We start from the raw sequence: 26330 nt of genomic DNA, 5'->3' as shown, positions 1-26330 counted from the left end.
TAAACATCGCCAAGATTCATTTCCAGTTACTTGCTTTCAAATCCGTTTTCTCTTGAAGATCAATCAGTTCAAGTTGGATATCAGCTGGTGCTTTGTGCTCAGGATGCATTCCTATCCGCCCCGATAGCTCAATTGGTTAGCGCGTCACTTCTGGAACGAAGAAGCTTCAAGATCAAGCGGTGCTGGTTCGACTCTGGGTGTGCGCTTGAGCAACGCACGTTAAGAACCGCTCTCCATTCAGCGGCATCTAATGGATGGAATAATTCCCCGGCAACAAGACTTCAACAATCGGAAACTTCACTCTGTCAATCTCGGTGACCGGGCCTTCGTCAGTGATTCAAAGCCTCTACAAGTATGCGAAACTGCCAGGATTAAGCTCTGCTAGAAGCTTTCCCAGTCCGAGGATAAAGATTCAATCAATCAATAGTCTCTCAAAGTTGGAAAGTGGAAAAGATTTTCTGTCTGTATGTGAGCTTTCCAAAGTCGTAATTTGTTCATAAAGCCTTTTATGTGACCATACATTTTTACGTTCCAATGATTAAATGCAATGGATTTGTGGTAGCCGGTGGGAGATTTCTAAAATGGTTAACAGAAGGTGTTAAATCTACAGTACAATAATTCACTCCACAATGAATTGTTCACACGTAGGGCCGTAGGCCTACCAGACAAAACTAAATTATAAACACGTTTCGCGGCCGTGCACAATTCAAAATTGGCACAACTTTGCGGGCCGCACAATTTTTCTTCGCGGGCCGCATTTGGCCCGCGGTCCGCACGTTGCACACCCCTGAGTTAGGCTATGACTTGATGGTAATCAGAAAGTGGTATGTTACCTCATAAAGTGTTGTTAAAACTTGACGTTGATCTGAAACTGTGTGCTCAGTCATAAATAAATTACCATTTCAATAGATTATTTAGATAAATTTACGTTTGATTTACATTTCTTCCCAATTCCTTTCAACATGATTATTCCTCCCTTTAACTTAAAAATGTCTCCTTATGGAGCCAAGTGCTTCTCTATAACAACCACACTGTTGTAGTTGCTTAAAATCAACGTTCGTACATTATATGCAACAGCGGCATTGATTACATCACTCAACCAAAATTATTATTTCAATAATTTAATTAGAATGGAAATTAATTACCATTCTGCAGCAAATTACAGCAGCACCATTCATTGTTGCTACAATCAAAACAACTAAACAAAACACACAAGTGTAAAATTAACTATAGTAACACAAATGAAACTAAATTTTTCACTAACTCTGGCAAATTTTTAAATAGGTCTGTGGCTAACCTCAAAATCTTTCCATGGCCTACTAGTGTGCCATGGCCCACCGGTTGAGAACCGCTGGGCTATGTTAAGCCTAAAAAATTAACGTAAACTAGAATTTATCATGCAACTAAAACTTCAACCACGTACGCCTATCGTCTGTATCAGTGAAACTAAACAGAAAAGTTTCAAAAATAGTAGGCTTTCAACCTAGAAGGTTACAATTAACCGGTACTTCTAATAAATTCTTTAACCAAGGCTAATGGTGTCGGAATGTATATAAAACCTACTACAGTAGTCCACATCTATGCTAAGCACATGGTTATTGACCTTGGCCTACCCGCATATGAGGCTCAATTTGTTCCGGTCCGGTACTGAATGTATAGAAGTGACAGGGAATCGTCTCTCACTAGGCCTAAGCGCTTAATAAGTCCAAATTGTTCGGTCACGAGGTGGACTTAATAAGCGGAAACTACTTTTAGACACATGGACAGCACCTTTGCTTTTCTATTGCTAGATGCGAAAATCTTTAGCTAGAAGCCAAATTTAAAGAACAAAATACAAAACTGTCGGCCAAACAGACGTAATTTATCTTACCGACATCGGTCATAATGATTTTTTAGACAAGTTTGCAAACACAGTAAGCCTAGAGCCTAATAGTAGAGGACGGTGTTGATTTTAATTTCAACTTTAGCCCTGGTTTTAGGATACAACAAGACATTCTAAAACCTTTAGAAAACAAATTTAAAATTTCAGTCCAAACCCCTCCCCCCCCTACCATCAAAATTACATTTTGCATAGGCTAACATCGCCTGTGTTGCATTGACGTCACTCTTTATTTATGGCATTTAAAGTTGAAATATCAATTACTACTGTACCCACCAACGTTAATAATGTTGCAAGACAGCGGCAAACAGTTTTTTCTGGTTTTAGTCTGACCATGCAGATTTTGCTATAGTAGGCTACAAGGTACAGTTTTGCAATCATCCACGGAAATGATATATCCGTAAGCTATAACCTTCACACCAAATCATATACCGGTACTTGGTATGTCATCGGTTCAGTTTGTTTTTATTTTTGACCATCGCAACGATAAACAATTATGCCAAAGTACAGCAGAGGTATAGAAAAAGATGGAAGCGACAAAATACGAATTTTATAACAGGCTTGCAACAGAAACAGGATCAGTTTAAAATTTCGCACGGTCGCAACACCTTAAAAATAATTTTTAAATTTCAAAAATCGAAGTAAAAAAACGCAGTGGTAAGATAAGTTTGTCTGATATCGGTCGAGCGTATGTTTCCTTTCTCAGTGAAAAGTTTTTTGCTCTTATTTTGATTCTGTACACTTTGCATTTGCAGGCTAACTGTTAATTTATTATCACAACAAAAACTTACAAGTTATCAACTCATGAAAAAATTAAACATGTCATTAAAGGTGGCTGCCATTGTCTTGTGCATCTTCTTTGCGATTTGCGGGAGAGTACAAACTGATGAAGTTTGTCTTCCTATTCGAAAAAACCCAGAATCTACAGCTCCAACCCCTCACACAATAGGAGAGCAGGGACTTCCCGGTGCAACTGGGGAGCCGGGGCCTCCAGGACCCATGGGACCTCCTGGGAAATGCACTTGCAATCTCGGTGATGTGGAAGAACTTCGTGAGCAAGTACAAGATCTTCTTGGTAAGTGCAATTAACTTTCGGTTGGGTGCAATGTACTTTGTTGCATTGGCAAACGCAATATTCCTGTCAGGCACATGCCAAAAAATCTTACAAACTGTAGAATTTGACACTCCAACTATCAGTAGTCTAGTTCACTGCTTGAAAATCACAATCTGTTTGCGTCAGTTTTACCAGTTTATTGTGTTTTAAACGGAATTTCTTTCGAAGAACATCACAATTTGAGTTACCGGTTACAACTTGTACCGGTACGCTAAAAAGTGGAAATTGAAATATTAGCTTACTGTAGCCTACATTACTTTGAAATGTGCTGATAGAAAGGGAAAGAACTGAAAATACTAACTCAAAGGTGGAACCGTGTGAATAACTTGCCGAGCTGGACAGACAATATTTAAATCCAAAAGCTACGACTAAACTGCTCAGCACTAAAATGGTGTCCCGAGTGATAATAGGAAGTTCTTGTTCGATTCTTTATTCTTGTTTGTCGTATGTTCGCATGTCGCTGTAAGGCAGTATCATTATTATTGTTGCGGTGTATTATGAGGTCCAGTTTGAGTTTTAGTCTGAGGAAAACGGTTATGGTGCAGTGCGGTTTTAAAGATATCATATGGGACGAATAAAGATAAGTTGAAGAAAAACAACAAATTACCCCATACCCAGTCATGTTGTGTAGTAATTTTTAGAACCATAGCTTTTAGAGTTTTTCAAAAATTAAAATGTTGTATTGTTTGTCAACCCGATATACTATACCAGTGGTTCCCAACCTTTTTGATCTTGCGGCACCCTATCAAAGAGATAAATAGTTTGCGGCACCCTGGAAAAACTGGATCTATTTGATGACGTTTTTGTATTTCAAATAACTGTACTGTATTTCAAATAAATGTATTTATTCAAAAGTCAGTATGAAATTTGTGCTTGACTTCTTGCACAAAGTCCCATAATATCTGGGGGAAAATTCGATAAAGCCACCCGCATTTCTTCCTCGACTATAAGCAGTTGTTCTCGTTTTTGTGTTCGTTAATATGGAAAATCCACTCTCGCATAGATAGCCTATGCAGGGGCGTCGGAACGACTTTTGACTGGGGGGGCAGGATTATGAAAAAAGGGCACTTTTATTACTGAAAGGCCATTTTTTAAAGTTTTAAGATAAAACAAGTTATAGCTATAATGCTCATCTATCAGCTCATTATCGAGTAATGGTACAAGTGTCTGTTATACAAAGAACAATGGCACGGAAGGGCATCAAACTATCTTATAATGATGTAACCTACTGTGATACAGAATTTTGTGTCGTGAATAGGCCTACTTTTTTTAAAGACAAAAATGAAAGATTATAGGCTAATTAAGCTAAAATCGAATAGCAGAAATATTGCAAAATGTGCAGTAGCTTACATGACCTTAAAAGGGTATCACTGCCCCCCTGCTCCCCCATCCACAGAAAAATTGAGGACAAGGGGGGCATTCGCCCCCCCCCCTGCTTCCGGCGCCTCTGAGCCTATGACATAGAAAACAGCAGCAAAAGCACAATAGCTTTCTTTCCAACGAAAAGATATTAATTTTGAATTTTTATCCAGAACTCGTCAATTTTTTTATCCAACAAAAGTTTCCAATTTTATAATGGTTCGCAAACAATTGTGCAATTTTATAATCGTGCTGGGTCGCTCAATCCGATAATCCATCACTGCAATTTGACTTTGTGCGCCGTGAAACGCAAAATAAAATCATGAAACCTGGCAATAATGATGCGTTTGGTTTGGTTGGTTTTGAATCTTTATCCTCGGACTGACAAAGCCTTGATATGTTACTCCTGGTAGTTTCGCATACTTGTTGAGGCTCTTGACGCAGGGCTGGTTACCGAGATTGGCAGAGTGAAGTTTTCCGATAGTTGAAGTGTTGTTGCCGGGGAATTATTCCAACCATTAGGTGCCGCTGAATTGAGAGCAGTCCTAACGGTTAAAGTTAAACCCGTTAATTACTTAACGAATTAAAGTTAAAATGAAGATTGGGCCACAGTATTGTAATATCTCAATATCTCGCGGCACCCTTGAGCATTGCAATTGGCACCCCAGGGTGCCGCGGCACCCCGGTTGGGAACCACTGTACTATACACTACAGCATGTAGCGCAGAAAGAAATTGTTACCCTGACATCACCACTGTGTTGCTTAAAACAACATACTAGAGTGGAAGTAGAGAAGAAACATTGTTTTAAATATTGCTGAGACAAATTCGTCTCAGCTTGTCCACAAACTCAACAAACACTTGAATTTGCAGTAGGCTAAGTTCAGAAAGCAATCAAAAATCTTTTTCGCCTCACCTTTCAAATGACTGGTTTTTGCAGCATCTCGATATGGTGGCTTATAATCATAGTAAATCATCTCTGTTTGATTACATCGGTTAATTCCACTTGGAAATTTATTTCTTCATCTTCTTCTTCATCTTATAGATCCAATTTCGCACTCGTCTCCCCAAAAGTTGGGCTGTTTGGTATATCCAGTATGTAAAGCTATGGCATGGTTTTGAAAGTTTGAACATTTTAAATTTTTCAGTTGCAAACTGTCAGCTTTCCATTAAATCGAAATACAAATCGTGGGTTACTGTTGTACCGATTAGTTTTAGAATAATCTAATGAGACATCACTTGACAAGTTATAAAATCCGTGCCACTTTGAATTTATTACGAGGAGGATTTTCATTGACGGTTGAAACTCAACCATCATTGGAATGTTTAAACGTACAAACTTTGTTTGACACTTTTCTTCATTATTTTGCAGATCAAGTCGCAATTTTCAATTCAATTCTCCTCAATGACGATGCAAAAGGTGAGTTGATGACGTCAATGACAAAACTATTATTAGGTCTATGTTGTTTTCATCGAAGTGTTTCACACAACCAGAACAACGCCAGAATAAAAATTTACTCGCAACTTGGTGGAAAATGAGGTGAGTTACAGGTGCAATTTAGGTCAGATAACTTTGTCCCTGTGTAGTTCATTGACCACAGTTGAAAAGTATGGAAGCACATACCTTGTAACATTAATAACAAACAGTAAATGACATCGACTGATTCATGCAATATTTCAACGTGGCTGTAACGCCATCCCCTTCTTACAAGCAGTGAAGTACAAGCAGTGAAACTCATTGGGCTTCTTTTGGCAGGGAGAATTTATAACTTTAACAACATTGATCGTTAACAAGTTGTTGTGTTAAAAATTAAATGAGGCTGTTTTCCAGGCATTTAGTTCAATGATACGTTTTTCTGGTGTAAATAAAGCTGGTCTATCACAAGATGTATAAGATGATAATCTTTTATTCCGACGTTTTTCCAATCAGACACAACTGACTTCTTCAGGGGGTTAGATCAGATAATGACTACCTGTCTAGCATGGCAAAATGTTTCCGAGATTGCGTACTGACGTATGGACGTATGACGACGTATGTATTGACGTATGGATTATTGTGACTGTGTTTGTGAACCAAATTGTTACATTTTTTTTGGAATCATCTGTGATATTAGTAATTTTTTTTCATTGGTTTCAGTCGCTCATTGCTCTGTGGGAATGAAGGATGGAAGAATCCAGGATTTCCAAATAACTGCTTCTTCGGAATGGAGTGACCTTGACGCTGCTGCTCATGGACGGCTAGATAATACGCTATCTAGTGGAGACTCAGGGGTTTGGCTCTCGCATACTTCTCGACGTAAGACATTGTGATCTTGCCATACATAAATTAATATAATAATTACTGGAAATGTTTTGTTATTGTATAATTAAATGGAAATGCATTTATGCACGACTATCAGAACCTAAAAACGAAGATCTGATCATGGCCTACAAGCAACCGAGCGAAAACTGTAAACTAGTTAGCAACGACAACATATAGGCTACGCAAAAAAGCATTAAAATAATGAAAAAAAGTTACACCATAAAAGCCTGATAGGCAATGCAACCCTTACCACACCATTATAACGCACTATGTAAAGGAGACTTTGGAAATGAATTTGCAATCATTGATCTAACCTGTTAAATTTACCCAAATTTCAACTTGTTTGATAAGTCAAGAAATTATTTCTCTACCATATATACAGTACCAGGATTGATTACGGGAATCTTTATCCTCGGAGTGATAAAGCTTTTTTGAGAGCTCAACCCTTGTTTTGTGTACTTGTAGAAGCATTAAACCACTCACGCAGGTCCGGTTACCGAAATTGACAGTGAAGTTTCCAATTGTTGAAGTGTTGTTGTTTGTGAATTATTCCATCCACTAGATGCCGCTGAATGGAGAGTAGTTCTTGAAATGCGTTGCTCAAGTGCACACCACCGAGAGCATAACCGGCCTCTGTAGATCTTGCAGTTTGTTTATTTGTAAAGTGATGCGTCTAACCAAGTGAGGTACCGATGTGGACCATAATAAAGCAAAATTTGGGTGTTTTTATGGTATCATAACGTTTATAAAGTATGAAACCACAGGTGTTAGTTATTATTGTGGTTTATATGACAAAATAATAGCCTGCTATTACATCGTTTGTGCTCAAGCAACAGCAGGATTTAGCCTACGCGGGAAAAAATACACTGTAAAACTGTTTTGATCTGTCAAATCCAAATGGTACACAATGCTGTTATGTTTTCAACATACACAAGACTCTAAAAAGTAGACATCTGACATACGGTATTAAAAAGATCAAAATACGGAATCTGCAAAGCCTGCATGGATCATGGATGGTAAGGTCAACAGAAAAAGAAAACGAGGCAGACCACCAAGACGGTAACATGACCACATCCAGGCATGGACCGAACTCAATTTGACGAGACTGGGCGAGCTAGTTCAAAACCGTGCCTCATGGAAGCAGATGACCCGTGTTTTTACACAGTCTGCTTGAGCCGGAAATGGTGACGTTTGAAATAATAATAACTACAAGACAGTTTTATTTCCAGAGATTTATATTGGTTATATTTGTGGGGTATGTGCAAAACGTCATCGAAGTTCAATGGATTGTCTTTTTTTAAGTGTTTGACCAGGCTATGATTATTTTGCTCATCTCGTTGTGTCAATAAGCTATTTTGTTGCAGTGCGTTGTTGATGGTAATAAATTAGTTGAACAAAAGTAATCACAGGATAAAGTTCTTTTGAGGTCTATTAAACCTCATGGTGGACGGATGGTTAATATCAAGATACGGGGCATTGTGTCATGGTAAATTAAGCGACCAAAATAATAAACTGATTCTATTTGCAGAAATAGCTGGCGAGTGGTTGCAAGTTGATTTGTTGGAGCCAACTCGTGTTGCTGGTGTTGTTACTCAAGGAAGGTCTAATTTTGATCAATGGATAACAAGTTACAAAATACAATATGGAAATTCTGTTTCAACTCTGAAAACTATAAAGGATGAGAATGGGAATGACAAGGTAGGCGTAGTAATTTTTGTATTTGTAAAAACTAAGCGACTTTGTCAAGTCAAATGTCACTATGAACGTTTGAAAGCAAACGACGTCAGTTCAAATACCGGGTTTGTTCGTCTTATGGAAGCTTGAAAAACTCTACTAGTCTACTACATAACATTTTTTAAAACTACAGGTGTTCCAAGGCAACATTGATAGAAACACCTACGTCATCCATGCTTTTCCACGCCCTCTGGTGGCAAGATTCTTCCGGCTAGTTGTCCAATCGCACCATTCTTATATCACACTTCGAATGGATTACCTCACATGTTAAAAAGATACCTGGTAAATCTGTTCAAGCTTCAATTCTTGAAGATGAAGCATTTCGGAAAGCACAATCAACAATAGTTTTTGCGATCAAGTCAGATTTGCTTTACAAAAAAATTAAAGTGGTTTACTGTTGTGTATTTAGGTTGATTTTTTATCAATTTTAAATAAAAACTGGCTTGCATTGTCATTTTTTTACCTTGTTTCGGGTTGAAATAAAGCTGTTCAATTTGTAAAGATTAATGTAGAGTTAGATAATGAGAGATTTTAAATCAGATGCTTGTCAAATTTCAGACAAATTGTTTGAAACCTTGTAAGCTACTCATAATATCCGGTTAATAGATTCAACGGTCAATACGACCAAACGCTTATTGCATTTAAGTTGCTTCGAACGGAATATTTCTATTCATTTTTCCTAATTGCAAACTCTGCAGCTACAGGTCCTCTGTTACATCCCCTAAAGTGTTTAAAACATTGTATAGTCATTAGTCATCCACCATACCACTAATGAGTAAAAGCTTCTAGCTGAGTGAACCTTGTACGTGAAATCCAGTTAATAAATCAACGGTTAACACAACAAATCGCTTATTACATCCAAATTGCTTGGAATATAATTTTTCTATTTATTTTCTATGACAAAAAACCTCTGCAATTACAAGTTTTCAGCTACATACGGCAAGCGTTTAAACTTTAAAACATCGAAAATCGTAACCTTATCGCAATCGTAGAATAAACAAGTTATCGTATTCCATTGGTGTATAACTGTATAATATTATACAACTGTAATCGTAATCTCAATTGCATAACATTTAAATAATGGTAATATCATTGTCTCATTGTCATTGCAATTATCCAGGCTCCGATGAGTAAAGGTTTCAAGCTGAATGGCGCCCTCTTGCCAAAGCGTACATGTTTCTTAATGTTGTTCGTAGAACAATCTTTGGTTTGACATTAAAACCGATGGTAAAATTTTAATTTTTTTTTTTTGTTTTTCGAGTGAGTTGTCTAGTCTAGCAATTATGACATTTGCTGACACTACTGCTTATACTCGGAATGTAAATAAACAGATTGCTGCAATAGATTTTGTGAAAATTTACTCGTGGATAGTTTGCTTTCATTACAACGCTGGTGATATAGGAAAGCCAACCGTGATTCACTCTACCAGGAATTCGAAAGTTATTAATTTATTAAAACTTTCATTAATGAAACTTTCTAAAATTCTTAAAATTTTCTTCAATAAGTACAAGAGCTGCCTCGATTCTTGGTGTGAGCGCTTGAGCAACGCAGTCTGAGGACTGTTCTCCAATCTCCATACACCGGCTACTAGCGGATAGAATAATTCATACACAACCACACTTCAGCAATCTCAAATTTTACTCCGCTTATCTCGTTAACCGGGCCTGCGTCAGTGGCTTAAAACCTTTACAAGTATGCGGAACTGAGGAAACAATCTTTCAAAGGCTTTCTGTGTCCGCGGATAAAGACTCAAAACCAACTAAGTAGTTTGGTTAAATAAACAAAAGTTATTTTTACCAGCAAATCTTTCCCCTTTTGATCTTTATCCTTGCAAATAAAGTTTGCTATCTGGAAGGCTCATACTCTAAATAAAACTATTTTCAGCTCAGTTGGCCCTAAGAATGGAATATTTGCTTCGAAGCTTATGAATGGAATATTCGCTTATATATTTTTACAATTAAATCAAATATAGTTATTACTATCTGAATCCTTAACAGCCTGTTTCACCTATACGGATCATCAGAAGTTCTTATTCAAATAGAATCTGAAACAACATTAATAACTATATTTGATTTAATTCGCTCTGCTTTGCTTTTTTGCTTAGCATTGAGCACTTTTTGTAATATTAATAGTTTTATTTTTACTGATAAATGCACAATAGAATGTGTGTTAAGATTGCACCGAAAAAAATACAACTTATCCTCTCTCAGTTACATGTAGTCATTGCAACATCATCGTCATGTTTTTATATTATTTATTATTATTACAACTTTATTGCAGACAAAATTGTCCATAGTGAACGCACAAAATTAACCCTTTGAGGACCATAAACTTTTGAGACATGTTTTATTGAAATATTGATGATTTTTACTACAAGTTTATCACTTTAAAGAGGTATTTGAAAAAAAATTAATTTTTTTAATTTCAAATAGAAGTTACGCTGTGGCACATATGTGTACCATTGGTCCTTAAGGGTAATGTGTTTAGTATCATTGCTAGTATGGTTTTCCACAGTGGCGGCTGGTGCTGTTTGTGAGCAGTGGGGCTGCAATGAATAGTTGGGGGGGGGGGCGAAGCCTACCGCTGAGTTCGCCGAAGGAGAACGACTTCGCGGAGAGTCTGGGGGGCCTCCTCCCAGAAAAATTTGAAAAATCACATTAAATTTGGTGCGTTCTGACCATGTTTTTACCCCAAATTTTGAAAAAACGCATTCAAACTTTGTTGAAAATTTGATATTCCTAAGCTGTATTTTAAAAAACCTAATAGTATTCCTTTGGAGACAAACTTTACTAATATTGAGCTTAGTCTTGTCTAGCCTATAGCCGTTGCATGCAAGGTTCAAGTGATTTTGAGATGCCCTGGGCTGGACTAGCACTTCCTATAACCTGTTGAATACCCTAACTCTGCAGCTAACACTTCTACATTCATGGCTCATCGCTACTCTGCGAAATAAAAACTAGCTTCAAAAAGTCTGTAAAGTTATTCAGTTAGGTGGGGCTGTTGTCAGAGACTCACACGGCGACGACGACGAAAATCATAATTGCTTGTACAGTAGGCCTATTGACATAATTCGCGCCAAATTATAGAAAATTTTCAACCGGAAGTAATGCTATCAGTTAAATTTACCTTTGCATGTAGCTCTAAAATACATTCCTAAAATATTACGTGTTATTTATATTAAAATTTCACAACAACAGTCTTAATTTTTAAGTTTTCCCCACATCACTGTATCCCTCCATTAGACTAATAGAATTTGCCCTTCAGGACCTTTGGTACATATGTGTACCACAGAAGTTTAGTATTGTCTAGCAACATGTTTTTTAATTTTTTTATGGTTTTACTGATGGGATAAGTCAAATTAATCACTAAACATTGATGTAGAATAAAAATTATATAGCCTATATATATTTTTTTTTTACTTGTCTTGTTGATCTTTCAAAGTTTACCGCTTCAAACCCTGACCAATTCACCAAACAAAACCAGTTAAAGCAAAGCTGAAACAAAATACAATTTCCAAATTTTTTTTATTTTTAAATAGATTATCTATTTAAAAAACGTTTAGAGACAAATACTTTTTGATAACTACAAGAAAATGATTAGAAATCGTGGAAAAATTTCATGGTACACATATGTACCAACGGTCCTCAAAGAGTGCAAAACAAACAAACCAGGCAACGCGCAATCAATCATATAATAATCAAGATAATGATAGTGATTGTAGTCAGATGTGCAAAAACACTCAAAAGTCGTCAAGAAGATTATCATCAAACTGTTGATAAAATCAATCACCAACAATGCTTTATAAAAAAAACATGTCCTTTGTCAATAAAGCGTCAAAAGTGACGATATTAAAGTATAGTGCTCACGAGTGTTCACATGGCATGGCAGGTTATGCAAGGTCCTAAAGGTTAATTTTTATGTACAGCATCATTGATTAAAAAAGAGTCATTTATATTTTCTTAAATGTTGCAAAGAAATTAAGAGTAGTTGACCCGGCACATAGCATACAGTAATGAATAAACTGACTTTGCTTTGTTTTAGGTTTAGAGGGTCACCACCACTCCAATCTGGATCCGTTACTGCAAGGAATAGCCCAAGTTAAAGAAATAATAAAAACTTCTCTTGTAGGCCTACAGTAGGCCATATCAAGGGTCCGCAAATACTTGTTGGCGAGACCCAAAAAAACAATGCTTTTAATTCTTCGCGACCCAAACCTTTCGGAAGCATATAATTTTGCTCAAAATACTTTGCAATTTAATATCAATTTCAATACGGTCGTCTCCACGTATTAAGCCACATCCGGACCGGACAATTTTGGACTTATTAAGCGAGGGACGATTCTCTGCCACTCCTATACTTTCAGTAATTCCGGAATGGATCAAATTGGGCTTAATAAGTTGGGCTAGGCTACTACCATTGAAAGTATCAATTGTCTTGTAGGCTACAAAATTATATGAAACTTATCACATCACAAAGTAGGTCTATACAGTATGATTGTATTATTTTTGCCAAACAAGTTATATTGATAATAAGTTTAAGCTGTTTTGCGACCCACAGTGAATGGTCTTGGGTCGCGACCCACTATTTGCGGATCCCTGGGCTATATGACCCCAATGACCTCACCACAGGTCTTGGTGGAAAATCAAAACACGTCAGTGCAAACAAAACATTCTCAAGCACGCGTCTGTGTTAAAAAACAATCCCTTGTGAACTGGGTCCAATAAATCATTCAATAGCTATAAGTTGTTTAACAAAGAAGAAATGAAATGAAACACTATAATTGTGAAGGAGCGTTGAGAGAGCAAATGAAGCAGCGTTATAACGTATTTAAACCTAAGATTTGTGTTTGATTTTAAGCGATTTTGAAACAAGATACCACAATGGCTTAACATGTTTGATTACTAGTTTTTGTATTAAATAGCTATCTTTTGTTTCAGAAACACCGGCTCAATACAAGTCTTTTTTGTCTTCATTTTAAAGGGTTGGCGACGTCCCTTTAAACTTCAGATCGCTGTGGACTATTCAGCTCAAATATAAGTGCAGAGATGTTCAGAATATTTTTGTTTGGCTCTATTTTACTGTCAGAATAACTATCGTGAGACTAAGCGTTCAAAAAAAAGCATGCAGGCTAAATACAAAGTGAACACAGAAACAAGTAGAAGACCGACAACAAGGGATAGCCTACGTTTAAAAATTTCGTGAACAATTTAAATGTTCAAAGTGAAATACAGTGTTAAAAAAGAAAACATAAAAGCTTTGTAAAATGGGCTCGAATCCTCAAAAAGCTTTTCTTAATTTTTAGGTTATAACTAAATGCTTTTTACTGAACAATTTGAAACTAACAGTTGTGTTAATTTTTCTTGTCGGGCGGTATGATTGGAAATTCGGTGAACACCTAGAGTTATTTTGCACAATCAACCTTTTTTGTTGGTTTCATGTATTCTCATTAATTCTTATGGATAAATACTTTGATTGTGAACTTGAGTGGTGACGACGCTTTGGTCAAAATAACATTTAAAGCTATGGATTCTAGACAAGACACGTTACTTCAATACATCAAGCAAGCAAAAAGCATGCTTAAAAACTTAATTGAAATAATTTTAATCATAAGCTGGTAATAAAGAAATGTAGTAGGCCTATAGGCTAGCGGCTCAAGCATTAGGATTAGATAGTAGCCTAAGTACACCAGAGAATGAAAGCAGGTTTACAGTAAAACCCAAAGTAGAGCCTTGATGCAGATGGAATATTGAAATTTAACTAAACTTTCCGTAGGTTTATATTAATTTAACCACTTTGCAATTTGACATCCAAAATCTTTTAAAGTGTTTTTATTAAGTAATAATAGGTTGAATACAACGCATAATAATAATAATAAAAAGAAGCATGGAAGAAAGAACTCGAGTAAGATGGCAAACACCTCGTCCTCAAACACCTGACCTTCTCTCTGGCGCTCAGTCAAGCTGGTGTGAGAGCTACGAAGATAATGCAAGGTCAGTTGGTTGGTTTACAATAAACCTTGCAAAAGCGCAAGTTATTAATTTTGACAGCGTGCCAATAAAGTATTTGACTAAACCATGAATTTGCTGTTGTAGAAAAATAATCAACCAATTAATTAAGAAGTTTGTGCTATCTTATGATTACTGTGATGATACCAATGATAGGCCGTTCTATGGCATAATTGCTTTACAGTGAGTCAGGAAAACTTTGGGCAATAAAAAAGTCAAATACTTGGCCCCAGAACTTCAAAAAAGTATGATAATTTGCTTTTTGTTGTTGTATCCAGGGCTGTGTTAACCTCTCCCCGTACCCCGGCAGGGGGGTACGGCTGATTAAGGGCCCACTCATTTAATTTTAGTCTGTTTATTTTTTTTATTGTTTAAAAAATGAAATATCAGACACAAAAGCTCGATATCCAAGAAGTAAAATCATGCAAGGCCGTATTTCCTGCTTTCCAAACCTCCGACTGGGGGCTACCTCTACCTAGGGGCCCATTTCATATTTTGTTCGTGCAGCGTTTTTCGGTTTGTAATTTCACATGTAACGGTAATATTAGTATTTTTTTCCATTTTTGTAAAAATTTTTCGCTCGCTTTGCTCGTTCAACCACCTTTTATTCTCATCGGCGGTATTGGGCAAGCATAGATGGGAGTTAAGGAAGTGAAAAGTTTTTATGTCCAAAAAAAAACTAACAAAATGATACAATATTCCAAAGTAAACACTGCTCACTCAAGTAGCCTAGTAAACTAACAATTAAATTCACAAATTTGAATGTAAATCGAGATAGACTAAGTTTTGAAATGAAAATGCTATCAGTGAAGGTGGGGACTTCTCATATACATTTCAAAGTTCTAGTCTGCTAAAAAGCTGCACCAGACTAAGCTATACAAACTATCAAGAAATAAATTATTGAAATCCTTTTGTAGCCGTGAACAATTTTTTTTTGAAATTGTAGACTAACTTAAAGTTTTAACCAAAAAGCAAGTCTTCATATAAAGTGTGCATTTTGATAAAAAACACATTGCTCTTAAACAGTGACCGAAACAAGATTGTATTTCTCAAAATTGTCTTAGAGCAAGCCTCCTACACCTCCCTTTCAATATTACTTTTTCAAAGATTAAGTTTTGCATTTTTCATTTATGTTATAAATTTTGCTTTGTTGAAACTCTGGTCCTTCTTCAACTTTTTTTAGATCCACCTATTAACTATTCTTTTCTAGAAAATCTTAGAGTTGTTTAGGCTATAGTCTTTGCTAAAATGATGAATGTAATTTTTTTCCCCACATTGAAAGATTTTGCGTCCCTAAATACTTTCTGGTCCTATTTTAAGGAGCGATCACTAACCATAGGAGCCCAGTGGCCCACTAGTGGATTCCAGGGGGAGGGGGTGAGATGGTGCTCACACGGCCTTGGTTGTATCACAAACAATTCAAAAGATTATTACTTTTAAAAAAACAAAACTATAAACCAGCGTGAATTAAAACTGCATTTGAACCGTCTGCCATAACTTTTACCTTTCCTATTTTGAATTTGATTATATTCTATTAAAAGTGCACGAACTCTATAAATGAAGTTACAATCAAATACCGTACATTTATTTTGTAGTATTCATATTTTCGTTATCAGGCTGCGGTATTATTTATATATTGAATAAAGATTTGTCTATTTTCATTACCAATCATCCAGTACCATTGAACAACACAAAGCAATATGGCGACCAGTTCCAACTGGGCTCAAGCATCGTTCCACTACGGTCAGTGGATGGACTTGTGTGCCAAGAAGCGTGGTCATGGCAACCACTTTGAATCAAAAGCACCTTGATCACATTGCAAAGGGAAAACTCACCACCTTATCCGACTTAATCAAGAAAAAAGAAAACAGGAAGATGGATCTCATGCGGAAAAATAAACATCGGTTGTTCGTAAAGAAAAAGCAATGTAAGTTCTCCATCAAGTTAAAGGGCATTATACTGTACACGTACAGCAATCAATCAATCGAAATATTTCAAACACTGCAATGACATGCTCTACGTGCTATCTATGTGATTTTTTTCTTTGTGTTTCATTCCTTGCTTTAATTCTTAAAGTAGAAGAGTTTGCCAAGTTTTACTGAGCCGATCGCAATGTAAGCTATTGCATCGACTTGTGATTGTGCTGAATGTTTTCTGGCTACTTTTGCCCCGCTACTGCTGGTGTAGGCCTACATTTGTAGCCTATAACTGTTTTTTATTCGAATAGAATATGGACATTCTTGTCTGATACAAATAAATAATAATAAGATAAATGTCTTATTATTGTTATTTATTGTTTAAAACTGGATCGTTTACCTAAAGTCTTAAACTGTAAACCTTTGGTGGAAATTGAAACGCAAACTTGACTCCCTCGTCATTTCGCTCACTTTAATTTAAATTGTAGTTTGCCAAAAATGAACCTGGATATGATTTCAAAAAGTAAAGATTAGGCCTGTATAAATTGTTATGAAGCTTCAGTCAATTTGTACAAAACATCTAAGTTTCCGCAAAACTTTGTTTTTCTCTTTAGATAGGCAATCGTATGTAGGCTACAAATGCCTATAGTTTATGCTTACATTTATCTCCTCTTACCTATGAGTGTTTACGTTTCAGCTTTGCAGACAACAAAGCCTCTAATTACAGTAAAAGACCACTATGAACAACTTTTGGATGAAAACCTAACTGAAATCACTAGCCTGTCAGAAAAGTTAGGGCCTCACACTCAAGAAAGGTATAAAATGTCAAATTTACGTTTTAATAAAAGTTGCGGGTATTGTGTTAATGATTAACAATGATTAAGGTTAGCCTAATCTTTGAATTAGATGGTGATATTGATTTTCAATTGTCATATAGCCTACTAGTTGTAGTAGCCTCCTGCCCTCCACTTGAATACACATCTTGAAAGCTACAGAAACGATGGAACTCATAGAAGTACTATGCATTGCATGTACTGTATTTGCGTTTATCATTTGATTTAAATATTGCGCCAACGTTATCGGACAAGGCTTATAAATCCAAACCAGTGACTTTGTTTTTATTTACAGATATACAATTGTTCCATCTCCGGTCTCCGATGAGGAATTTCTTGCTGGAAGCAACGATGATAAGTAATCAAAAATTTTTATTATTATTTTAAGACGAGGGTATACATTACACAACCATGCATACGGTATACCATCGATCTGTTGTAAAAACATAAAGAATGTGTATGTAGCCTATCTCACAATTAGATTTTAGTAATCGTATTGGATTGAGCATGAGCAACACATGTGTTTCCTTTAGCGAATCTAACTATTTTTGCTCAAACGGTAGGCCTATACAGAAAATTGGTGACAATTTCTCCTTAAATTTTACATGGTACCTTAAAATCTTTAATGAAGTCATTTACCACGCATTTTAAATCTGCTGTACTAAAATATGGGTTGATAATTCTAATTACTACAAGGCGAACGCTTTCTATGAAAGAAGTTGAAGAGATGAAAACAATAGAAAATGCTCTGCCATCATGGAAGAAGTTGTTTATCCCTCCCCCAACTGCGGGAATACGTCCAGATACCAAAGATGATGAGCTTGAAGTGAGCTACATAATAGTTTTTTTTTTAAGTATACAGTACCTCTTTTTTAATCATACATACGGTGTAAAAATTATAGGCTCTTAGTGGTTATACAGCTTAAAGTGCCTCTGACAGGTAAATAAATTCGCTAAATTTACCTAAGATACCAAAAAGATGACACTAACAAACTTCCCTGACCAGCAAATCGTAAAAAATATCAACAGGCTACTAAGTTACACGCTTGCAAACTTTTGATGACATCGGCGAATCTGGCACTCATTCAATTGCGAAAATAAAAATGGCAACACTGCTGTGACGTCACAGTAAGCGGGAAGGATACATTCTTTCTCTGTGATGACTTGGTAATGTATGGTACGGCTACTGCAAAACGTGAATGTGTGGGGCTCTGTTGGTCTAAAGCATGTGCAAATTAAGAATTACCGAAATGAAAAAGTAAACTTATTATTACTATCAGGTTTCGATCATATAGGTTGAGCTTACTCTTATCAAACAGCATCTCAATTCAATTGAAATTGCAGTTTCATAGGGCTACAATTTTCATACTTTTTTTATTTGTCCTAATCTGGCTATAGCCATTTGCAGTGTAACAACAGTATCTCACAAACAGTAGCCTACCTTTAATTTATGGTTGAGGCAATGCCAACGAATTGCTGTTTATGTGACATTGTCAGTGACAAAGACCGTGTGCTTTCTTTTCCCACTTTCCCACAAAACAAAGTACTGAGAAGAAAATGGTCAAAGTTTTCTTCAAGTGTTCAAAAGTGGGATGGGTCATACAAAACTAGTCGTATATGTTCACTTCACTGAAGATGATTTTGTTAATACCACTCAAGTAAAAATGCCTACAGGCATGTGTTGGAGTGTATACTAGCCTACAAGGTGATGCTCTCGGAAGCAACAATCGGATTGTGATGCCGTCATGCATTGTTTGGCGAATCCGAAACAATTTTCCAGATCCAGATGGCCGTTACACAGGATTTCAATGGCCAACTGAAGGCACATTATGAGAGAGAGAGAGAACTTTTATTTATTTTTGAATAGTGATAATGAATTAAACATGAATGATGATTCGTACGATTTCTTCATTTTTCACTTCAAGTATATTTTAGGTTTTGTAGAAAAGTATTCAGTACAGTTTTATTAAACTGCAAAAAACAATAAATCTTCGAAAAAAGCAACCGCTTGTAGCCTCCCAACTCCGACCAAACTGTGATCCACCAATTACATCAAGGAAGCGTTTGTTTCATCCGTTGCTAACGACGTCCACTTAGGATGACGTAATACCACCAAAGTCGTCCCAGAGCAGTGAAATATGGAGTTTCGCCTGTGGTGGCGCTGCGGAGCAGTCGTTTGATTAAATTACGCCCTAACCAGTCGAGCTACGAGGTTAAGATTAAAAAGTTCGCTAAGTGTAATTCTGCGCTAGGAAATGCTTTAAAAAGTTACTATACTTGGATCCAACCTGTCAGGGGCACTTTAACCTATATTACAGCCTGTCATCATATACGCTTTGATTTTCAGGACGTTACAAACATTTCATTTCAGATTTCATCCTATTCTCAATGTAGCCCACTGTTTAGTAGTAGGGTAGGTTTCCAAACGACCAAACTGTAGCCTACAAGTGTACATGATAGGTTCGATGCAGAAGAGTGACTGACGAGAAAACACCCTTAAGTAAAAAACTAAATCTACAACTTGAATTATTTGAGTTTGAGCTATTTGAGTTTGAGCTATGATAACTTGAGCTAGCCTATATTGTAGGCTACTATGCGTTAAAAATAGGACATTTACAATTGGGTCCACAGCAAAGCATCACCGGTCGGGCTATACTTAACCCTGTTAAGTGTTAATTTTTCGTTACATTTCTGATATATGTACAGTTTTGCATGTTTAGTTACCACGTTCACGAATTATCCATTTAATATCTGAATAGATCACGAACTCGCGAAGCTCGCTTCGAAAATGTCATTCTCGACCTCTCACTGCTGACTCCAGCTTACAATCTCAATGCGATAAAGCATCAGAAGCCAAATCACTACGACCCATGTCATCATCAAGCCTTTCAAGTTATCGAGGTACCGTAAGCATCAATATGAAAAAGAGTTTAACCCGGAGTTCAACTACCGTACCGCACAGTATTTGATTTATCAATCTCAAGTTACAGAAACATATAGGGCTCACTAGTAATAATAACTTTGAGCGCATTGAAAAGTAACTTTTCTGAGCTGCTAAATGTACTAAACTGGAGTTTTTGAATTTATTAAACCCTGATTTAAGTTAAAACCTCTTCCAGCTATGAAAACGGCTAAAGAACGTAAGAAGTTTGAAAAGAAAGATCCAGCTCTGCTTCAGAAACTCCCTGGATATCCTCCAAGAATAGTGCGGAGCAAAAGAAGAAGCTCAACACCTTTGACTGATGAAAAGTATGTTTGAATGGAGTTAGCATTACAATGACGTACCAATATTAAAACAAATTACGGTTCTATGGCTTGACCTTAGCAATAGTTTGTAGAACTTTGCCTAGTTTGAACTCTTTAAAACCGCTAGGTGGCAGCATGCAGACCAATTACAACTACCTATGAAAGCAAATCAAGTTCTGTAGGCTTACTGCATTTTCAAATTGACCTGCATAGAAACTTATCAATTTCTAGGTAACTTTAATTCTTGGTTTCCAATATAGAATATTAATGTTTCTCGGCAGCCGATTTGTAGCAAGAATTGACAGCGATTGACACCGTGTGCTGATAGCCGGGAAGAACGCCTCTTTCTTCACAATGTCCTCTGCCCTGGCGCCTGCTGGTTTTGTTTGCTCTTTTCTTTCCACAAAAATAAGAGTTAAACTGACTGGTAAAGCGGTGGTCGAATACCTTTGTGGCAGTCCCCGCCGCCGCGGGGTGTGGCAGGCCGGTTTTCTAAAGTCTTCGACCTGGCTATGTTTGTTTGTGCTCTCTCGCCGTGTCAATTATTTGTACCCGTGCGCTGTTGATGCAAATAAAACAGTTTAACACTAGTGGTGCGATACTAACGAGCCCAGCCTCATGGGCGAAACACGGTGTCTATCGCTGTCAATTCTTGCTACAAATCGGCTGCCGAGAAACATAGCCTATTGTTGATTGGATGGTCTGAATGGCTAGCGTGGAAGCTACACCTAGCCGGGAAGAACGCCTTTTTCTTCACAATAGAATATTAAAATATTTTTTGCTATATGTTCTTCTCTGTCATCAATATTGTTTTTTTTACAGACCTGTCATGACCGCAACCACTGCTTGGTTTCCTGTTTCATTTCATAGCGATATTCTCGGACATTTTGTGAAGTTGGACTACGATATGTATGGGTATCAAACTGTGGCTGAGTACTCTGAACTTATCAGCAATTTGAGTGATGGAATGGCCATCGTTGAGCAACCAATGGAAGTTGGAGATTCCATAAAGGTAGATAAAAAGCAAAAACTGAAGAAGAAAAAAAAAAGCTTAGCCTACATTGAATGGCAGCATACCTTTGTGTGGTATTCAGGTTTAACGCGGTAGAATTTTTTTTGTCGACTGAAAGAGAAGGCAAGTAATTCAATCTTTGTGCCCACCCTCAATTATGTCAATAAGTGTTTTGACGAAACTTAGCCGCATGGACCGATCGGTGTCGAGCTAGTGTAGCCTATACTTTTCAATGTTGTACAGACGCTGCTGGTTGGTTTTCAACCTTTATCGTCGGACTGACAAAACCTTGCTCCTGGCAGTTGCGCATACTTGCAGAGGCTTTGAACCAATGACAAAGGGCTGGTTACCGAGATTGGCAGAGAAGTTTCCGATAGTTGTTGAAGTGTTGTTGCCGGGAAATTATTCCTTCCATTAGGTTCCGCTGAGTGGAGAGCAGTCCTGAAATGCGTTGCTCAAGCGCACACACTGAGAGCTGAACCCAACGCCGCGTGATGTTGAGTGGGGCGGGAGAACTGAGCTAACGGGGTGGACACTGAACTAACCGTTGACCATCTTACCACACTGCCCACAGCTGAATTAACTGATGTCTAATTGCTTGTATTGTAACTTTTTTTTAAATTTTGTCTCAGTTCACTTTAATTTTTTGTCAGATCAAAATTCTGTTGACGGATCGTCGAACAAGCTTGCTGTATGTTGCCATGGCTAATTTGGATGAAAACCTTCACAACAACTGTGAAACAGCAATGTCAAAGAGTGAAAGGAAAATTTCTTTGCCAAGAAACAGACTAAAATCCAAACATGATGCAACTAACCCACTCACTAGAGGATGGACCTTTTCTTATGAAATTCCTGATTTGAAAAAAGGAGACGAAGTTTTATTCACAAGAGATGCTTTGGTAAACGCAGAATTGATTTTTCAATTCAGTACATTTAGAATAAATGGATGCCCAATAGCGGCCCATCTATACGATCAATTACGTTGATCGCCTAATTGATCAATCGAGGATGATTTTAAGCAAAGTTTATCAGTGGATCAGTAATCGAGGATCTTTATTTTGAACGTACAGGGACCGCACGTATGTAAGTCGGGATCTTTATTTTTGATTTATATGAAAACAGACTTTTCTATTTTACTTTGCTCAAACAGGGGAGACTGAAGTGTAGCGTTGGAGGAAATTCTATGGTGGCGTTACAACTGCACGATGCACTCCCACAAAACATCGCTTTATGCCTGGGTCTTGGAATAATTAAAGTTCAACTTTTGGGTAAAAATACTTTGGTAGTGCTTCTGTTTACCATCGTAATACATTTGACTAGCCTATTGATAAGTAACTAGGCTTTTAAGGTTTCAACAAATTTTAACAATAATTTTCACAAACATTAAAACCTGCATGCAAAAGTCTTAAAAACAACTCAAAATATTGTATTTTGTGTTATTTGACCTCAAATAACACTGCTACATTATTTTAATACCGTATTATCTTTCACTCAAAGGTGAAAAGCTCAGTTAGCGTGACATAAATTGAAAAGTAAAGTTTATCTAGGTTCTAGAGCAGTCCCAGACAGCAAAATCCATCGTTTTTACGTTGATTCGGCGTCTGCAGACGTTGAATCAATGTGAATCTATCAATGCATTATTTATCAATCATGCTGCAAACTTGGAAACTTTCCCGGACCCCTGCACTCGCTTTGCGGATCCCCAAAGCAGTTGAGAACCACTGTTCTAGAATATTCTTTTTTTTCCAACTTTTGTCACAACGAAGATTTTGATAAAAATTTATCTCTCTGTAGCAACGATTTGTTCTTTGCTTTTATGACTCACATTTTTTCACATAACTTACAGCCCTGGAAGGTTGTTACTATCGTGTACTTTCCAAAAACCACAAACCTATTTCACCCATGATGAGATCTTCAGAGGGTTCATATTGAAAAATGATATTAATGTTTAATTTTAGGTTTAACTCAGCAACAACACTACATTTAACATTATAAAAACAAAAAACAAAAAGCGAACGTTTTCGGCTAGTCATACAGCCCTTTTCCAGGCTATAAGAAAAATACATATTAAAAGAAATGCTAAAGAATCATGTAGTAAGAATCATACAAACTAAAGAATCATATAGCTTTTTGTTTTTTGTTTTTATAATGTTAAATGTAGTGTTGTTGCTTAGTTATGTCTGTTTATGGTTTAAAAGAGTTACCTCTCTACCCAAATTGTATAATTTTAGGTTTAGTAAAACATTTAGTTATTTTTTTTCAATTATTAAGTTTAGCCTAATTTTGAATACTGAAAAGTTTGGGTGTTCATAAGGACAATTATCGCTTCTAGCACTAGTTAGGCTACAATGTTCATCTGATGCAAATGAATTGTCACTTTCATTAGGTGAACCATGGCCACCTAAAGATACGGCCTGATTTGTCACATTTCGCAGAAATTTCCAGGTTTTTCTAACTTTGGGCGAACGTTTAAATAAATTTCTCTAAAAATTATATTTTCACGCTTTCTTTATTCTTTTCCCCAGATGACACAATAGGTTTTAACATCCTCACATGTTGAAAAACAAAGAAAATTTGATTTTGTAGATTTTAGTCAGACTGTTAATTTTCAATAACAGTCTGATTTTGCGTTTTTTAACTTACTTTTTCTCATTTGCTACTGCTTCCCCAAGGCAACAAAAAAGTCTTTTGTCATTAGGAACCCGCAAAAAGGAAAAACATCTCAAAAAATGTCAGTGAAGCACCAGCAGTAGCTGTAATCAAAATCTGCAAAATGTGACAAATCAGGCCGGATCTCCAGGTGGCCATGGGTGAACGTTGCAACTAGTGCAACTAGTGAAAAGAATTTTAATTTCAATAATTTATTATTTTGTTTGCACTTTAATTTTAATTCAAATAAATTCTTTTTGATAAGAACTTTTGAAGATTCCACCAAGCTTGAAATAGCTTGATAAGTTTGTTTTGTGGAGAGAGTAGCCAAATTTGCTTATTTGCCTGACTTTACCAATTCTTGACGTTGAGCACTTTTTGTATCATTGATAAAATTTATTGGGTATTCTTTCTGTTGCCTAACATTATCGACTTAAATCTCGAAACGTTCAGAAACTGTTTTGCACATTATTTACTTTCAGGTTGTAGAAAAGCATGCGGAGACTTACTGTGGCCAAAGAATGCTTATGAAATTATTCCATATATGAAGTCAGAAAACCATCTAAGGCAACCCTACGCCACCTACTACACACCAAAAGAAGAATGTGGATTTTGTGGAAACATTTCCAATCGGGATTTCTATGGGTCGCAAGCAGATGATGCTACTCAAGTTCCTTATGCTTGCGATCATGTGAAAGTCTGCTCCACGTGTCGATACCACATTGAGTGCAGGTTGTGTAAAGCTCCACTCTGCTGGGCAAGTTGCCCAATATGTGACACCAGACTGCAGCCCTACTAACGACAAGAGTATTTCATGTTATGTGATTGATTGATTTGATCTTATCGTCGCACTGAAAAAGATTTTTCGAGAGCTCAATCCTGGTAGTTGCTCATGCTTATGCATGCATACATAAGTGCATAACTGCATGCATGCATACATAAGTGCATAACTGCATGCATGCATACATAAGTGCATAACTGCATGCATGCATATCGTGGCCTTGAACCACTGACGCAGAACCCCTTGAGCCACTGACGCGGGGCGCGTAACCACTAAGCTAACGGGGCTAAATGATGGATTGTCCATGTATACTGTTTTCAGACCTACATCCAACTTTAAAGCGAATTTACATAAACGTGACAACATTTATCATCAAGTAGAGAAAGCTGTGCTCAGTAAAATGAGCACAGTCTTCAGGAATCGCAACATGACAATAAAGACCAAAATTAAAGTTTTAAAAGCATATATAGAATCAATTCTAACCTACGGATGTGAATGCTGGACAATAAGTAAAGATATGAAGAAAAGACTAGAGGCTGCTGAGATGTGGTTTCTCAGAAGGATGTTGAGGATATCTTGGACTGAAAAGAAGAGTAATGACGAAGTTATGAAATTGGCAAATGCAGAAAGGAGATTAATAACAACAGTTAGAAGGCGTCAGATGCAATTTGTAGGTCATATTCACAGACATGGAGATTTGGAAAAATTAGCTCTATTGGGGATGATACAGGGAAAAAGAAGCAGAGGTCGACAAAGATTAACTTATTTAAACAGCTTGAATCAATGGGCCACAAACACAACAGTTAAAACGAACGATTTTATACGAATGGCAAATGACAGAGAAGTTTGGAAGACCATGATCGCCAACGTCTGTATCAGATCAGGCACATAATCATCAGAGAAAGCTGATTATAAAAGTAAAACTGAAAAGATTTTTGTTGTGTAATATCTATTGGTGTTCACTTTTCATTCCATACATAACAATGGTTGTACATTGATATCACACGAAAAGTTTGCAAAGTTACTCAACTATATTTAACAAGTGCCGCGTCAGTGCCAGAAAATGTAAACAGCAATATATGAAGGGTCCAGCGGTCTGTATGCAGAAACATCGGCTGTTATGTACCCAGTTTGTAGTAGCCTAACTAAGTTTTGAAATTAATTTGATCACGAAATACGATGGATGATCAGCTTGAAAATATCATCACCATAATTTCTTCCTGTTTGTTGTTGACTCATGTCTTTATGCATTAATGCAATGTGTTGTGTGGAACAGTCAGATCTCGTTTATCGGCTAAAACCTATTTCTTTCAAAGTGACTGTGAGTCTGTGAGCCGTAGTTGCGCCAGAAATTTGTAAAAAAATTATTTAGAAAAAGCTTTGAAGACTGTACTGAAGGTATCACAGTTAGTGTCCAATGTACACCCTAGAAAAAACATATGTTGTGATTGCTTCAAACTTACAACCCGTATTTTGATTTAGCAAAAGGGGTGTAGGCTATA

General features: G+C 36.8%; 2 protein-coding genes across 2 annotated transcripts; both read left to right on the top strand.

The window, feature by feature from the left end:
* Positions 1-2639: 2639 nt before the first annotated feature.
* On the top strand, positions 2640-9721 carry LOC145779351 (retinoschisin-like). Its single transcript, XM_082590916.1, has 5 exons — positions 2640-2954; positions 5723-5770; positions 6488-6646; positions 8181-8350; positions 8520-9721. The coding sequence occupies exons 1-5, from the start codon at positions 2684-2686 to the stop codon at positions 8655-8657; spliced, it is 786 nt and encodes a 261-aa protein (XP_082447042.1). The 5' UTR covers positions 2640-2683; the 3' UTR covers positions 8658-9721.
* A 4548-nt stretch (positions 9722-14269) lies between these two features.
* Positions 14270-25339, top strand: LOC145786236 (uncharacterized). Its single transcript, XM_082597910.1, has 11 exons — positions 14270-14376; positions 16068-16318; positions 17005-17122; positions 17436-17498; positions 17837-17966; positions 19900-20041; positions 20260-20389; positions 21209-21398; positions 22052-22297; positions 22549-22666; positions 24530-25339. Exons 1-11 carry the CDS (start codon positions 14270-14272, stop codon positions 24844-24846), a joined length of 1812 nt encoding a protein of 603 aa, XP_082454036.1. The 3' UTR covers positions 24847-25339.
* Positions 25340-26330: the final 991 nt, after the last annotated feature.

This window comes from Aplidium turbinatum, chromosome 1, assembly GCF_918807975.1.
Source record: "Aplidium turbinatum chromosome 1, kaAplTurb1.1, whole genome shotgun sequence".
Classification (NCBI taxonomy): domain Eukaryota; kingdom Metazoa; phylum Chordata; class Ascidiacea; order Aplousobranchia; family Polyclinidae; genus Aplidium; species Aplidium turbinatum.
The sequence above is the reverse complement of the archived record's forward strand: the minus strand, read 5'-3'. Positions and strand labels throughout refer to the sequence as shown.